General features: G+C 45.0%; 1 protein-coding gene across 1 annotated transcript in view; it reads left to right on the top strand.

Annotated features, from left to right (window-relative positions):
• ZYG11A (zyg-11 family member A, cell cycle regulator) overlaps positions 1-15,221 on the top strand; it is a 35,590-nt gene extending 20,369 nt beyond the window's left edge. Inside the window, exons 6-14 of the mRNA XM_040978613.1 lie at positions 904-968; positions 2,598-2,697; positions 2,776-2,829; positions 4,564-4,725; positions 4,802-4,846; positions 8,053-8,250; positions 10,668-10,729; positions 11,061-11,158; positions 15,040-15,221. Coding sequence (XP_040834547.1) covers positions 904-968; positions 2,598-2,697; positions 2,776-2,829; positions 4,564-4,725; positions 4,802-4,846; positions 8,053-8,250; positions 10,668-10,729; positions 11,061-11,158; positions 15,040-15,221 — 966 coding nt within the window. The remainder of the gene's footprint in view (positions 1-903; positions 969-2,597; positions 2,698-2,775; positions 2,830-4,563; positions 4,726-4,801; positions 4,847-8,052; positions 8,251-10,667; positions 10,730-11,060; positions 11,159-15,039) is intronic.
• The last annotated feature ends 1,243 nt before the right edge of the window (positions 15,222-16,464 follow it).

The following is a 16,464-nucleotide window of genomic DNA, read 5'->3' as shown; positions in this document are numbered from 1 at the left end:
AGTGGATGAAGCTGTTGTTTCCAATCCTGTATTTGGGGAAAGGGGGGAAGAGAAGGGAAGAAACTGTGCCATGCCCGATGATAGGGGGCAGCCCCCGATGTCAGCCCAGGCTCCCCAGGGTGGAACATGCTCTAAGGGTTTTGCTCCTGTGATTTTGATAGCTCTGAGACGCTGTTGATTTTATTGCTCCGAGGTTGGATCGGCTCAGCTATGGCCATTGTGCCCATTTGGGGAGTGAACTAATAGATGGAAGATCTTTGATTCTCCTTCTTTCTGTAAATCTGAGCTGCCTTTCCAGTAAAAACAAATGAATCTTTAAAAAAAGAAATACAATTGGAAAGGCAGTGTTTTTCATGTAAGAAATTTTTCATCTGAGCCCAGTACAGTAGCCTAGTGCCAAAAGTCCTCACCTTGCACATGCCGGGATCCTGTATGGGCGCCGGTTCTAATCCCAATGGCCCTGCTTCCCATCCAGCTCCTTTCTTGTGGCCTGGGACCCTGCACCCGCATGGGAGACCCAGAAGAAGCTCCTGGCGCCTGGCTTTGGACCAGCACGACTCTGTTCTAGTCACTGTGGCCACTTGGGAAGTGAACCATCAGATGAAAGATCTTCCTCTGTGTCTGTCCTCTCTGTGGATCTCACTTTCCAATAGAAATAAAATAAATCTTTAAAAAAAAGGAAAAGGAATCTCTAAATCAGCCTTCTTCAAAGAAGCCTAAAAGTCCCTGCTAAGCTCGATCTTTCCTACATGACAACCATCAGTGGTGAGGAGGTCCAAGGGGCCAGGTGTACAGTGAATTCTCAGTAAGAAAACTCACTGGGAACACCGTCAATGCTTAAAACCTTTATTTGAGGTGCAGTGTTCTATTTGCTAAAAATTGGTCTGTTTTATTCCATGAAAGTTACAGAAGAATTGTCTTCTCTGCTTAACGAACTGCCGGATTCTTGCGGATGTTCCATTTGACAGGTAAGTCCATCTTGATCAACTCATCAGGGTGTTGACTAAAGTTAATCTGAGCATTGTTAGCTTTTGCTCATTAGTTTAGCAGAAGCCTGATGAATACTGGGGGAAAGGTGCCTGAGTCAAAGGCTCTGCTGATTGGATAGGTGAGTTCCAGAGTCAGACAAGATCTAAGGTTCTACACCTCCCATTTTGTGCTTAAGTTTCTTTGACGATAGCTTCTCATCTAAGATGTTTGCAGCAGGGGCAAGCTTAAGAAGTATTGCCGGTTCTAGGGGGTCTGTTGTGGTGGTGCTGTGGCTTAATTGATCCTATATGGGGATGCCGTTTTGAGGCCCTATTGCCCTGATCCCTGCCCAGCTCCTGCTAATGTTCCTGGAAAGGCAGACGATGATGACCCAAGTACTCTGATCCTTCAATCCAGCTAGGAGACCTGGCTTCTGGCTTTGGCCTGGCCCTGCTCTGGCCATCACAGCCATTTACGGAGTGAACCTGTGGGTAGAAGAGCCAAGTCTCTCAAATAATTTTGTCATTCTGTTATTGGTTAATGTTTAGGTGTTTAAATGTTCTCTTGTTCACTCAGGTCTTCCCTCTATAGGATGCTCTTGATCTTAATAGGTGAGACTACTCAAGAACAAGGGTGGGAAATCTTTTTTTTTTTCCCACTAGGGCTGTTTTGGCTATTTATAACATAATTTTCCAGCCATAGGAAATCACCAACATTGGGCCTGTGTGTTGTGGCCTTGCAGGTCAAGTGCTGCCTTGTGACACCAGCATTCCAGTTGAGTTGTGCCAGTTTGAGTCCCTGGTGCAGCCATTCAGATAAAGCTCCCTGCTAATATTCTAGGAAAATAGCACAGGATGGTCCAAGTGCTTGGGTCCCTGTCCCCTCCAAGGGAGATTCAGATGAAGTTCCAGGTTCCTGGCTTTGGCCTGCCCAGTCCTGGCCTTTGAGGACATTTGGAAAGCACATGGAAGATTCCCTCCCTCTGTCTCCCTTTCCCTCTCCTGCTCGGTGTTGTTTCTTGCTCTGTAATTCCTTTCAAATAAATAAAAACAACACTTGATCTTAGCCAGAAGGCCAAAAAGTGATCAAATAAATAAAAACAAAAAAATTATCAATGTACAAATTAGGCTGCTATAGTCAGAATAAATGACATCACAGGCCCACAGCCAGATGTTCCTCTACAAGGACAAAAATTTTTTTTAATTAATTTTTTTTATAAATACAGAGAGAAGGAGAGACAGAGAGGAAGATCTTCCATCTGATGATTCACTCCCCAAATGACCGCAACGTCCAGTGCTGAGCCTATCTGAAGCCAGGAGCCATGAACTTTCTCCAGGTCTCCCACATAGATGCAGGGTACCCAAGGCTTTGGGCCATCCTCAACTGCTTTCTCAGGCCACAAGCAGGGACCTAGATGGGAAGCAGGGCTGCTGGGATTAGAACCAGAGACCATATGGGATCCCAATGCATTCAAGGCGAGAACTTCAGCCACTAGGCCACCGCACTGGGCCCAGTACAAAACTTTTTGTTTCGTGATTTGGTGGGGAGACTAAATGATTTCTTCCTATCCCTACCTACGGTTTCACAAACTTTGTGTAATCTTGAGAAATATACATACTACTTTTCAGATTTTATGCTGCCAAGTTTGTTATAACCTGGCTCTGCAAGCATGAAAGTCCCAAGATGCAGACAATGGCAGTGAGCATCTTGTCTATTCTAGCCCTCAAGGTATGTGATCGCCTCGTGGCTGGAAATCCCTTTCCCTACTGTTTGGTGGATACTTCACTTGTGGTTTTCTGTTTGTAGCTCTCACCAGAGCGAACTGCACAACTGGAAGAAGAGCTCCTCCTGGCCATTAAGGTAGGTTGATTGTCATCGTGACAAGCTTTCCAAAGTGATCTGTTTTCTCTAATGAAAGGCAGCGTTAGAGTGAGATCGTCCATCTACAGATTCACTACCCAAGTGGGCATTTATTATTTCTTACATTTACTCCAAGGTTTTTCTTTTGCTTTACTCTTATAAGGGAAGTCTTATAGTTGATATACAGCAGTAGCTCTATTCTGTTCCATTATTTTGTATGGCTATTGATATTAGAGATAAAATTAGAATAAAAATTGGGGTAGAAATTTGAAGTGGTTTTGGTCGTATTGATTTCTCAGGTGCCTTGGAGGTCAGTACTTTCTTCATAGTCTAGGTGCAGCTCGGAGGAGTGGCTTACTGGAGAAAATCTGGGTTTATTTAGGAATACCTAGGAGAATGAGGGCAGAAAGCTGCAATTTTGCATTGACTATACATAGACATGTCAGAAAAGGGAGAGGAGTCAGAAAAAAGAGTGCAGATGTATCTAGAATACAAGTGAAGGCAAACCGGATGAGACAGGAGTCTGAGAATCCAAGAGGAGTATTTCAGGAGAAATTAGAGAGTTCAGTTAAATGCTTCTGAGTGGATGGATGTGCTGGGGACACAGCCAAGTACTGGATTTGGCAAGATTTTGCTTATTGTGACTTTAGTGGAGTAGTGGCCTAAAATGTGAGGAACAGAAAGAAGAGAAGAAGTAGAGACAATTTTTAGATTTATTTCAGTAAGAAAAGGAAAGCAAAGGAAGCAAGATACTGTTATTGTTGTTGTTCTAAGATCGGTTATAATAAAACATTCTACCATGAGAATCATTTGAAAAGGGGGGAAATTGTTGGTATAATTAAAACATGGAAATGGTTTGATGCCTAATCTGTGCGGGAATCGCGTTTAGAGAAACAATGTGTTGGCTTCAGCTTGGAGCAGAGGAGAGGCTAGTGCCCCAGTTGTGAGTGGGGCGTTGGGTCTGGCTGGGCAGTGATTGAGGTTTTGAGTGAAGAGTGAGGTGAAATGATCCAAGGGAGGGGGAGGGAATGATTCAGAAAGAGCAGGTTTTAGGGACAAATTCTTTGGGAAGTGGGGTAGTATTTGCACATAGCTTTGCTTCCCTTTAGAAATTCGTGGACAGGTTTGGAAAGTGAGATCAGTGGAACGAGTCATTAGGGCATCCAGATCTTTTGGAGGAGGCCTGAAGTAAGCAGGGTTAACTGAAGTTGGAGTTTTTCTGAAAGCCATGATGGACAAACATTAAAGTTGTTGAGAATGGTGGCAGGACTAGCTGCAGATATATAGAGTATGTAGAATTATATTTTTAAAAAAATGTATATTGAAAGCAGCAATATACAATACTGGAAGGTTTTTTTGTTTTGTTTGTTTGTTTTGTTTTTAAGATTTATTTGTTTGTGGGCCTGGTGCAATGGTTTATTGGCTAAATCCTTGCCCTGCAACCACCAGGCTCCCAAATGGATGTTGGTTCATGTCCTTTTGCTCCATTTCTCATCTGGCTGCTTGCTTGGAGCCTGGGAAAGCTGCAGCAGATGGCCCAAAGCTTTGGGACCCTGCACTCACATGGGAGACCTGGAAGAAGCTCCTGGTTCCTGGCTTCAGATTGGCTCAGCACTGGCCACTGCTGCCACTTGGAGTGTGACCCAGAGGATGGAAGATCTTTGTCTCATCAGCCCTGCTTTCGTAAATCTGCCATCGATTGGGCATCTAACTCCTTGTCTCTTTGGTTTTCAGGAACTGCTAGCAATAGTAAAACAAAAAATGGGTGGACGTCTAAGTGATATGACCCTCTTGTTTACTTTGAAAGCACTTTGGAATCTTACGGATGGGTGTCCAACTGCTTGCAAGTACTTTATTGAAAATCAAGGAGTGCTAATCTACATTCAAGTCTTGGAGGTGGGAAGACAGAATTACATTTATTGTGTAGCATTCTTTTGTTCATAATCGAGTAACTTGTATGTTCTCTTGACAGACTTTTACAGAGCCTTCGGTAAAAAGCAAAGTCCTTGGTCTTTTGGTAAGATGAACTCGTTTGAACCAGTATATAGGAAACTTAACGTGGTACCTACTGCATGCTAGGCACTACTGTGAGCAATTTACCTACATAAACTCATTTAATCTTCACATTGTCCCTGTGAGTAAATACTGTTGTAGATGAGCTATCTGTCACTGTTAACAAACTATAGCTTAATGGCTTGAAACAATAGCCATTGTATTTATTTACAAATCTTTGTATTATTCACCTTTTCATTACTGAGTATCTGAGATGAAGCAACAGGCTTTATAATGATCTGCAGTTTTAGGGGCTGGCATTATTCGTTTTGGTATCTGGTTAGGCTAAGGATGGTGAAGGGAAGGTCGTATGATGAGAAGGGGAGGGAACGTACTCATCATCTATGAGTGTGTTGTTTCCTTCTGTGGAGCCATATTGATTCGATCAGGAGGCCCTCCCGGAATATGTTCCACCCTCGTTGCTTCCCAAAGGGCCTGCCTTCAGTCACCACTGCCGGATTGAGTTTCCACTTATATTCGTTAATTATTACCCTTAATCCATTAGCTGTTCTCATAAGCATTTGGGAACCCAGGTGTTAACACTTGGACCTTTGGAAGATACCCAAACTAATATCCAGACTACAACAGTAGGTGAGCAGTTGGAACTTGTCTCAACTCTACAGTTTTACATGAGGAAACTGTAGCTGGAGTTACCTGGTGGGTCTGCTGGGGCTGGGTGGTCCACAGTGGCTCACTTTTCCTCCCTGACACTGAGAGCTGGTAGGCAGCCAGAGGGCAAGTCCCACTATGCTGATGCCTTTTCACCTTTTGCTGATGTTCCATTGTCCAAAGCAGGTTCTGCACTTAAATGCCAGACCAAAGGCAGCGAGCATTCCCTGATGCTAAGAGCAACTAATCTACATTCCTACACAGGGGTAGGAAAAAAATGTGTCAGTGTTCTAACGAACCTTGTCCTGCACACAGAATCAAAGTCAATCGCAGAAGTGCTGTTTATCCTGCATCACCTAGGTACTGAGGGACCGAATCAAAATGCGGACTTAGGCCATCAGCTCCAGATTCTATGATACTCACTTTACTTCCTCTTTATCCTGGATCAATTTCTTTTTAAAGATTTATTTGTTTGACAGGGCTGGCACAGTGGCATAGCTCTGCTAATCCCCTTCCTACAGTAGTTGCCTCTCATATGAATGCTAGTTCTAGTATCAGCTGCTCCACTTCCAATCTAGCTCCCGGCTGATGGGAAAGCAGTGGAGGATGGATCATGGCCTTTGGCCCCTGCACCAGCGTGGGAGACCCGAAAGAAGCTCCTGGCTTCATTTCAGACCAGCCCAGCCCTGACTGTTACGGCCGTTTGGAGAGTAAGCCAGGATGATCTCTGTCCTTCCTTGTCTCTCTGTTACTCTTTCAAGTAAAATAAATAAATTTAAAAATATGGGGCCCGGCGCAGTGGCGCAAGTGGTTAAAGGTCCTCGCCTTGCACGCCCGGGATCCCATATGGGCGCCGGTTCTAATCCCGGCAGCCCCGCTTCCCTTCCAGCTCCCTGCCTGTGGCCTGGGAAGGCAGTCGAGGACAGCCCAGAGCTTTGGGACCCTGCACCCGCGTGGGAGACCCGGAAGAGGCTCCTGGCTTCGGATTGGCATAGTATCGGCCCGTTGCGCTCACTTGGGGAGTGAATCATCGGACGGAAGATCTTCCTCTCTGTCTCTCCTCTCTGTATATCCGCCTTTCCAATGAAAAAATAATAAAAATAAATCTTAAAAAAAAAATATGTAGCTATTTGTTTGAAAGGCAGAGTTTTGGGGTGAGGAATAGAGAGAGAGAGAGATACTCTAGCTTACTACTTAAATGGCTAAAACAACTGGGCTGGGCTAGACCAGAGCCGGTATCCTGGATCTTCATCTGAGTCTTCTACATCTGTGCAGGCGCTCTAGTACCTGGGCTATTTTCTGGTGCCTTGCTAAGTGCATTAGCTAGGAGCTGGATCAGAAGTGAAGTAGCTGGCACTTGGACCAACACCCATATCAAATGCAGCCATTTTAGGCTCATTGTCTTAGCCTGCTGTGCCTCAACCCCGACCCCTAGGCAATCAGTGTTTTGATGTTTCATTGTTCTATGCTATCTCAAATCAGTTTATTGCATAATTGAGAAATGTCTTCATTCCTTAAAGATGAATGGGAAGCCTTACAAGAATGTAAGAAGGCATACCGTAAGCACTTGCTATTTGCTGTGCTGGATGCAGTAGGAGACGCAGATGTGTGCAATGCATAGTGGCACTTGTAAGTTTGGGGAGGTAGTGATAGACGTGTGTAGATTGGCTTTGTGATGGAGTGTGGTAGGTGCTCAGTGAGGCCCAGGTCCATTGGGCCCTTTGTTTCTAGACCACAAATGACTTGTGACAGGCACTCTGTCTTTATCTTTGTACACCTTGGACAAAACAGTAGATATGGGAGGCATCACGGACAGGAGGAAGTGACTTGTGCTAGGTGTGTGGAAGGTGCAGAAAAGTGAAAGGAGGAACAGAGTTCTGTGTAGTCCAGGAAAGAAGAGACAGTAATCATTGAAAGCAGAACAGTTGCAGGTTAAAAGGTGATGGGTTGGTACGTCTGTCTTGCCACTCATCAGCTAGGCTGCTTTGTCACCTGTTCTGAAGGAAATGCTTGTGGAAGGGTGGAGCTCATGTGCAGCTTCCAGGAAGAGTTGGTGGTAACCTCCCGCAAGAGACTGAGTGGCATTCTTGCAGCCACAAGAAGTGGATTGCTATTGTTTTATATGAAAAAATCAATTTCATTTCCAAACACTCTTGTTTGCTTGTATTTGTGACCACTTTTTAAAAACTATTAGTGTTTTGAAAAGCAGAGGAAGGGAGACGGTTTCTAACTGCATGTTCACTTCCCCAAAACCCCACAACAGCCAGGGATCGAACCTAATCCAGACCTGCTATGTGGCTGGTAGGAACCCGTGTAAAGATTAAATGAGATATGGCTGATAGACACTATTTGCCTAGTACTGTGCCTGGCATGTAGTAAGTACTTACTCAGTGGTTGTTCATTAATAATCAAGGGCTGATGCTGTGGGCGCTGGGCTGATGGGAGCAGGTGCCAGGGGAGTGAATGTTTTGGGTGGCGCTGAGCTGAACAGAAGGAAGAGCCCAGCTCCTGATCTCCCTTCCTGTTGTGTTCCTGCTGCTCTCTGCTGCCTGGGATCTGTAGAACAACATTGCTGAGGTCAGTGAGATCTCATGCACACTGATGACCAGAGAGCTGGTGGACCACGTCAGCAACTTGCTGCGCAGCAAGGAACTAGAAGTCAGCTACTTTGCTGCAGGTATCATAGCCCACCTGACTTCTGACAAACAGATGTGGAGCTTCCCTGACCCTCAGAGGAGGATCCTTCTTCTCCAGGACCTGGTACGTGAACCATTCTCTTCCATGCAAAATCCAGAATAAATTCTTCTTGTAGGGTACTTTTCTAGATTGTAGCAATTTTAGGAACAGATGATCACTATAGAAGATGGAAAAATGCACAAAACAGATTGTTCTTCATGAATACCTAGCCACCTATAGCTTATCTCTTGTCGACATTTTGTTATAATCCTTCCAATAGGTTTTTTTTTTTTTAATTTTTAAAACATCTGTTTGACGGGCCCAGTGTGGTGGCCTAGTTGTTCAAGTCACCTTGCACGCACTGGGATCCCATGTGGGCACTGGTTCGTGTCCTGGCAGCTCCACTTCCCATCCAGCACCCTGCCTGGGGCCTGGAAAAGTAGTCAAAGATGGTCCAAACACTTGGGACCCTGCATCCGCATGGGAGACCTGGAAAAAGCTCCTGGCTTCAGATTGGCTGAACTCTGGCCATTGAGGCCAGTTAGAGAGTGAATCAGCGGACAGAAAATCTTCCTGCCTGTCTTTCCTGCTCTCAGTATATCTGATTCTACAATAAATGTAAATAAATCTTAATTTGGAAGTCTAGAGTACAGAGGGGATGGGGGTCTAGGGGAGGAGTGGATAGATCTTCCTTCTCCTGGCTCACTTCCTAAAATACTACTTCTGAATCTCCCATGTGGGTGTCAGGGGCCCAAGCATTGGAGATGCTGTGTCCCAGGTGTGTTAGCTGGAAGCTGGATCTGAAGTGAAGTAGCCGGGACTTGAAGCTGCACTCATATGGGATAAGACACAATGCAGGCCCCTCTTGGCAATTTTAGCATGGAAAATTACTTGTTACACTCATTGTGGGCTCCCAAAACTTTAAAATGCCCAAAGGAGGAGTGTGGTACCATCCCGTGTTCTGAGTACTGGGCAGATTTAAGCAGCCAAACACCAAGGTAAACCAGCTGCTGTGGGGCCACACTGGTTCTTTTCATTTATCAAGGCAGTTGGCCACTTAGAACAAACGGGACTTAACAAAGCTGAGTGAGTCCCAGACCAGACCTGGGTAGTCACAGGTGCTAGGGTAGAGGGATGGGGAGCTGCAGAGCTTTATATCTAGTCTGTGAGGAAAGGGGGTCTCCCAGTACACGAGCCATGTTGCAGTGGGGGTTCAGGACCACCATCCCAGCCAAAGCTCACTCTCTTGTGTGTAAGTAAGTGAACAAGGAGTAGAAGATGGCAGCCCACATGCCCGTGTCCCTGCAGCTCATCAAGTTTCCTGGGCACTCTGCCCTGTGCCCCAATAGTTTCATTTTTTAAAAAAACAAAAAAGATTTATTTATTTTTCTGATCCGTAATCAGACACATTATCCATTGCACAACTGGCCCCATCTGATTTATTTATTTTTATTGGAAAGTCAGATATACCTAAAGGAGGAGAGACAGAGAGGAAAATCTTCCATCCAATGATTCACTCCCCAAGTGACTGCAATGGCTGGTACTGTGCCAGTCCGAAGCCAGAAGCCAGGAATCTCCAGGTCTCCCATATGGGTGCAGGGTCCCAAGGCTTTGGGTCATCCTGCTTTCCCAGGCCACAAGCAGGGAGCTGCATGGGAAGTGGAGCTGCCAGGATGTGAGCCTGCATTCTGACATGGGATGCACTGCCACAATGCCTGTCCCATGTCTATAGGTAATAACCTAATAGTGGTACTTGTTGAAAGCTCTGTACTAATGGGTAGAGCTTGTCAACTGTGAGCTTCACTACTGAGTGAACTCTATGCCCTTCAGTGTCAGTGTCTTAAAATCTGTATTTGTAGGCCTGCTGAGATGGCTCAGTAGTTAAATCCTCACCTTCATCCACCTGGATCCCATATAGGCACTAGTTCATGTCCCAGCTGTTCCACTTCCCATCCATCTCCCTGTTTGTGGCCTGGGAAAGCAGAGGAGGATGGCCCAGGGCCTTGGGACCCATGCAGTTACATGGGAGACCCAGAAGAAGCCCCGGGCTCCTGGGTTCAGATTGGCTCAGCTGCGGCCATTGCAGCCACTGGGGAGTAAACCAGTGGACAGAAGATCTTTCTCTCTCTGTCTCTCCTTCTCTCTCTGTAAATCTGCTTTACCAATAAAAATAATTGAATGTTTTAAATTTTTATTTCAGTTTTTAATTTAATTTTTATTTTTGCCACACGTGAGAGAGACCTACATGAAGCTCCTGGCTCCTGACTTTGTCATGGCCCAGCCCCTGCCATTGTGGCTCTCTCTCTGTCTCTCTTCCCGTTTCCCTCTTTCAGTCGGTAACTTGACAAAGTAGATATATCCCCAGTTATTTCCTGATTTTGAAAATTTTGTTTTTAATTATAAAGGACACATGGTGATCTATCATCTTTTTTCTTGAATGTTGGAATATAAGATATTAACAAGTCTCATTCCCCTCTTTGTTCTTGTTTGTTTTGGTATAGCTTACAACCATCCTGGATTGGCCAAATTCAAACTGTAGAATGTCTGCATTGGTGACCTACAGGTAATTTCATGCAATACATTCTTTAAGAATATATTCAGTGATAAAGTGTAAGAGTCGGTTAGCCTTTTGTTCAAGTCCTTTTTGTCATGATACTGTGGAAAGTTGTTTGTACAAGATCTATAAGACTCAGTCCTCATCTATAAAATGGGGATGGTCAAGGATGAAATGAGGTATTAAATATGTATAGTGCAGCTTATTGAATGGTGTGTCCCAATCCACAATTAGTAATGTGCCTGTTGTTGAGGAATTGACCCTGAGAGGAAAGTTCTGAACATCAATAGTTCCCTCAAGTTGGACTGAGTTCTCAGCTAACTACTTTGTGTCTTTTTAGATCCCTCAAGTCCTTTTTCCCGCTCCTTAGTGACTTCTGTCAACCTGGGGTTCAGCTTTGGGCCCTCTGGGCCCTGCGTCACATCTTCAGGAAGAACCGTATGTATTCAGAGCCATCATTGTCCTGCTGTTTTTTCTGCATAAAAATTCAAGATGGGCAGTGCCCACAGAGGATGGCCCATGTTGGGGACCCCTGGGATGGTTGGGAGGTCGGGTGGGGTTTTCCCTTGATCTCTCCTCTTCCCCGCAGATACAGAAAAAAAGAGAATGTGGAAACAATGGTCTTACCCACTTTCCTGTAGCCCTTGACCCTTTGTGTCCTAATCAACTGTAAAGATTATAAAACAAAAATAGAAAATAATAATAATTTTAGAAAACTCAAGAAAGGGGGCTGACATTAGCACTTCAGGCTAATCCTCCGCCTATGGATCTGCCTTCTCCATTTCCTATCTAGCTCCCTACTGATGTGCTTGGGGAACCAGTGCAGGATGGCCCGAGTAGCTTGGGCTCCTGTACCCATGTGCGAAACCTGGAAGAAGCTCTGAGTCCTGGCTTCAGAGCAGCCCAGCTCTGGCACTATAGCTGTTTAGGGAGTTAAACAGCGGGTAGAAGATCTCTTTTTCTCTTTCTGACTCTCCTCTTTCTCTGACTTTCAAGTTAAATGAAGAAATCTTTATGTGTGTGTGTGTGTGTGTGTGTGCATCCCATATACATATGCCCTAAGTACTTGGGCCCCTCCCATTCTTGTGAGAGACACAGAAGAGGCGCAGTGGGTTAAGCTGCCATATGGGCGCCAGTTTGAGTCCTGGCTTCTCCATTTCTGATCCAGCTCCTTACATCCTTGTTGGAGACTGTGCATGAAGTCCCTGACCGCTAGCTTCACCAGGCTCAGGCCCTTGTCATTTGGGGAGTGAACCAACAGATGGAGGATCTCTCTTTCACCTTCTGTAACTCTACCTTTGAATATAAGAAATAAATCTTTTTTTAATTGTGGGAAATATACATCATGTTTTATTCCATTTGGTATGAATTTTTAAGATTTATTTCTGTTCGCAGGAGGAGAAACAGAAACCTTTTGCCTGCTGGTTCACTCTCTGAATGGCTACAATGACCATCTTATACTGTTTTCTCAAGCACATTAATAGGAAACTGGATCAAAACTGGAAGAGCCATACACTGATATTTAATGCCAATATTACAAACAGCAGCCAAATTCACTGTACCTAACCCACAATGAGTATTTTTAAGCAAAGTGGGCTCATTCTGTACATGTCATTTCACAGCTTGCCCTTTTCACTGACACTGCTGTGGCGATGCACAAGTCTGCTCCTTGTCATTGCACGTAAGAGGCAGGGAGGTCTGTGGTCAGGGTTTTTTTTTTTTTGTCCCAATCTGACTAATTTTTCTGCATGCTTTCCTATTTAAAACCCCCTTGGGGAATTTTCACTTCCCAGTGTGCATAGTTACTGGGACAGGTCAGCCAAAATTGGGAGCAAGAAGTAACTCCATCTGTTTCTCCAACATGGATGGCAGCAACTCAGGTACTTGGGACAGCATCTGCTACCTTGAAGGCCCATTAGCAGAAGCAGGGTAGCCAGCACTTGAACCAGGCACACCAGCATGGAACTCAGGCTTCCCCAGCTCTGGACTAACCCATTGCCAACATTCAATCTGCCCCAACCAGTTTCCTTTTGACAGACATTGCTTCCCGTTTTTTTCTTTTTGTGGCAAACACTGATTCCATCAGTAATGTTGTAGGTGTACCTGTGCAATGAAGTCATCATTGAAAGGACTTGTTGGTGACAAGTGTTGGACCTAGCTGTTAAGGCTGTGGTTGGGATGCTATATCTACCAGGGAGCATGGGTTTGAGTCCCAGCTGTGCTTCTGGTCCTGGCTTCTTGCCTGTGATAACCCTGGAAGGCAACAGTGAGGTTGCCTTCTAGTGAGATATGCAAGTTAAATCCCTGGCTCCTGGCTCCAGCTCTGGCCATTGTAGCAGTGTGTAAGCAGATGAAAGTCAATCTCTCTCTCTCTCTCTTTCTCTCTTAAAGAAATGTTTTTAAAATACCATCCAGAACCACCACACTGTGCTTTATTCCCACTTCTGCTGTTTATTTCTACAAACCTAAGCACATTGCTTAACCAGTCTGTGCCTTAGTTCCCTCATCTGTGAAATGGATGGAATAGTACCTACTTAAGGGTCTTAAGTGTGTTGATATTTATAGAACATTTTAAACAGGACTTTGCTCACTTTACAGTAGTGTTAATATTCATGCATTACATAGCTTTGATTCTAGGGTGGTACACAGCACTGTTACATAGAGTACATCATTTTGTAGGCATATGCCATATCCTTAAAATTTTGCTACGTCAAAGGCTGCAAACATTTGTAATTTAATAGGTATTGCTAAATTGTCCTCAGATCCTAGATTACCAGTTTGAATAGCCATCTACAATGTAGAAGAGTTCACCTCTTTCCCTACATTTGTACAGAATTGAATGGTTTTAATCCATGTCAATTGATGGCAAAAGTGATAATCTATTGGCATTTATTGTAAGTGAAGTTAACAGTCTTCTTGGGAGTCAATTTCTTCTTTCTCTCTCTCTCTTTTTAAAAGATCTATTTATTTTTTATTGGAAAGTCAGGTTTTTTTTAAAGAATTATTTATTTTTATTAGAAAGTTGGATATAGGGCCTGGCACAATAGTGTAGCCTAGTGGCTAAAGTGGCCTTGAACGCGCTGGGATCCCATATGGGCACAGGGTCTAATCCCAGCGGCCCCACTTCCCATCCAGGTTCCTGCTTGTGGCCTGGGAAAGCAACTGAGGACGGCCCAAAGCCTGGGGACCCTGCACCAATGTGGGAGACCAGGAAGAAGCTCCTGGCTCCTGGCTTCGAATTGGCTCAGCTCCAGCCATTGTGGCTGCTTGGGGAGTGAATTATCAGATGGAAGATCTTCCTTTCTGTATATCTGCATTTCCAATAAAAATAAAATAAATCTTTAAAAAATTTTTAAAAAGGAAGTTGAATATACAGAGAGGAAATTTTTCCATCTGCTGATTCACTCCCTAAGTGGTCCCAATGGCTAGAACTGAGCCAACCCGAAGCCATGAGGCACGAATGTCTTCTGAGTCTCCCACATGGGTGCGGGGTCCCAAGGCTTTGGGCCATCCTTGACTCTTCCCAGGCCACAAGCAGGGAGCTGGATGGGAAGTGGGGCTGCAGGGATTAGAACCATTGCCCACATGGGATCCTGGTGTGTGCAGGGTGAGGACTTTAGTCATTAGGCTACTGTGCTTGGCCTTCTTCTCTTTTAAAAAAATTATTTTCTTTTTAATATTGTTTACATAGTGGAAAGAGATGTGTGCCCATGTAGGACATCTACCACTGCCTTCCCAAACATGTTAGCAGAAAGCTGAATTAGAGACAGAACAGTTGAGACTTGAACTGCTGCTATGTAGGGGATGCTGGCATCATGAGAGGTGGGTTAACCCAGTGTAAAATCTGGTCCCAACTTTTTTGAACTTAATTTCTTATCCAACATGTCATAATTTTGTACTTATTCATTGTGATAAAGCAGCTTGCATTTTTAAAAAAGATGTAGGTAGTTCAAATGTAACTCAGAGTTATACAGAGAGAGATCCTCCACCCTCTGGTTAAACCCCTAACTGCCCACAATGGCCAGGTCCTAGTCAGACCAAGGCCGAGAGCAGTCCATCCTGATCTCTCACAGCTGGCTGGGACCCAGCACTTGGAGCCATTCTCTACTGCTTTCCCAGGCCCACATGCAGGAAGCTGGATTGGAAATGGAACAGACTGAGCTCCAACTTCTGCCCACATGGGATACCAGCATTGTAGGTGGCAGATTTGCCTGCTGTGGCACGGTGCTGGCCCCAAATCTGTACTTCAGAAAGGTTAATAGAGTGACTGGTCAAGTGCCCCATCATCCATGGAACTATGTTGCTTGACTTTCTTTCAGCCAACAGATACTGCAAAATGCTTGTGGAAGAAGGAGGACTATGGCTGCTGCGCCACATTCAGGAGCACCAGGGCGTGCACCCCCAGGCACAGCAGTTTGCAGCCTCCATACTGGGTGACTTCCGGATCTACTTCATGAACTACCAGAGATCCACTGGGTGCCAGACGCAAGTTGAGACCTAGGTGGCTGCTGCTGTGCCCTCCTGCCCCAGCTTCCCGCCTCCCACCCTATCGGGCCATCCATGTTGAACCAGCTTTTGGTGGAGTAGCTATGTTATTACCCCCCTTTTTTTGGTTAGTTTTCTGTAAGTTGCAAAGATTGTATTCATTTTACAACATAATCCCAAATCTGGTTGTAAGTTGTTCAGGGATACCCTGTTTGTAGTAACTGGGGATAAACCATGGATACTTTGGAAGGGGTTGGAAGCTTGTGTCTGCAAAGCACAGCCAGTTTCTGTTTCCAGCTTCAGATGGCTTCTTCATTCCGAGAGCTTGTCCTGGGAGTGCATGGGACCTCTTACCCTCAGGAGGGAAGAAGACGTTGGTGGACCCTGCCTTCTTAGTCCTTGTGGGAAGTTGCTGGAAAAGAGCCTGGGAAATAGGTATTGCAAGAGGGCTGTTGGGCCAACAGAACCTCTGCCAGAAAGGAGAAAAGCAGTTTTCATGTATTAGTTTTTTAATAGCACCTTCTACTTTTTGCAGATTACCCTCTGCTTGACTGGCTGATGACGGTCAAATATAGTTTTTACAGTTTGATGCTTTTTCTCTTGCAGCTTCATCAGTCATACCAGGCAGCATGGCATTCTGTGTACACTGGTGTGCTGGGAGTGCATAGTGAGCTTTAACCTGAGAACACAGTATTCATGTTATTTTTTGTAAGATGTATTTATTTGTGTTTAAGGCAGAGTAACAGAGAGAGAAGGAGAGATCAAGATGTGCCATCTGCTGATTCACTTCCCAAATGGCCGCAGCAGCCAGTCAGGCCAGGCACAGGTTTTTTTTCACAGTGACTCCCATGTGGCCTCAGGGGCCCAAGTCATTGGGTCAGGCCTTGCTGCTTTCCCAGGCCACAGTCAGGGAGCTGGATCAGAAATGAAGCAGCCAGGACTCAAATCTAGTACCCCATATGGAATGTCGGTGCTACAGCCAAAGGCTTGGTCTACCACATCATGGCGCCAGCTCAGTATTTAGATTTTTAGATGAAAGATGCTTTGGAAATTATAGAATCCCTCACAGTTTAATTTGGGAGAGACCATGACTAAAACTGGGAGAAGGAGGGAAGTGCTGGGAGTTCAGGGAAGGACAGCGCTACGGACTTCAAGGGTCGTGAACCCCGCAGCCTCCCCACCAGGTTCTTGTGAGTTTGGCTGCAGTTTCAGAGAATCAAGAAAATATCATCATCCTGCTTGACTGGTAGCATGTTTTA

This window comes from Ochotona curzoniae, unplaced genomic scaffold (genome assembly GCF_017591425.1).
Source record: "Ochotona curzoniae isolate NIBS_2020 unplaced genomic scaffold, NIBS_Ocur_1.0 contig_291, whole genome shotgun sequence".
Taxonomy (NCBI): Eukaryota; Metazoa; Chordata; class Mammalia; order Lagomorpha; family Ochotonidae; genus Ochotona; species Ochotona curzoniae.
Note: the sequence above shows the minus strand (reverse complement) of the source record. Positions and strands in the feature narration are given on the sequence as shown.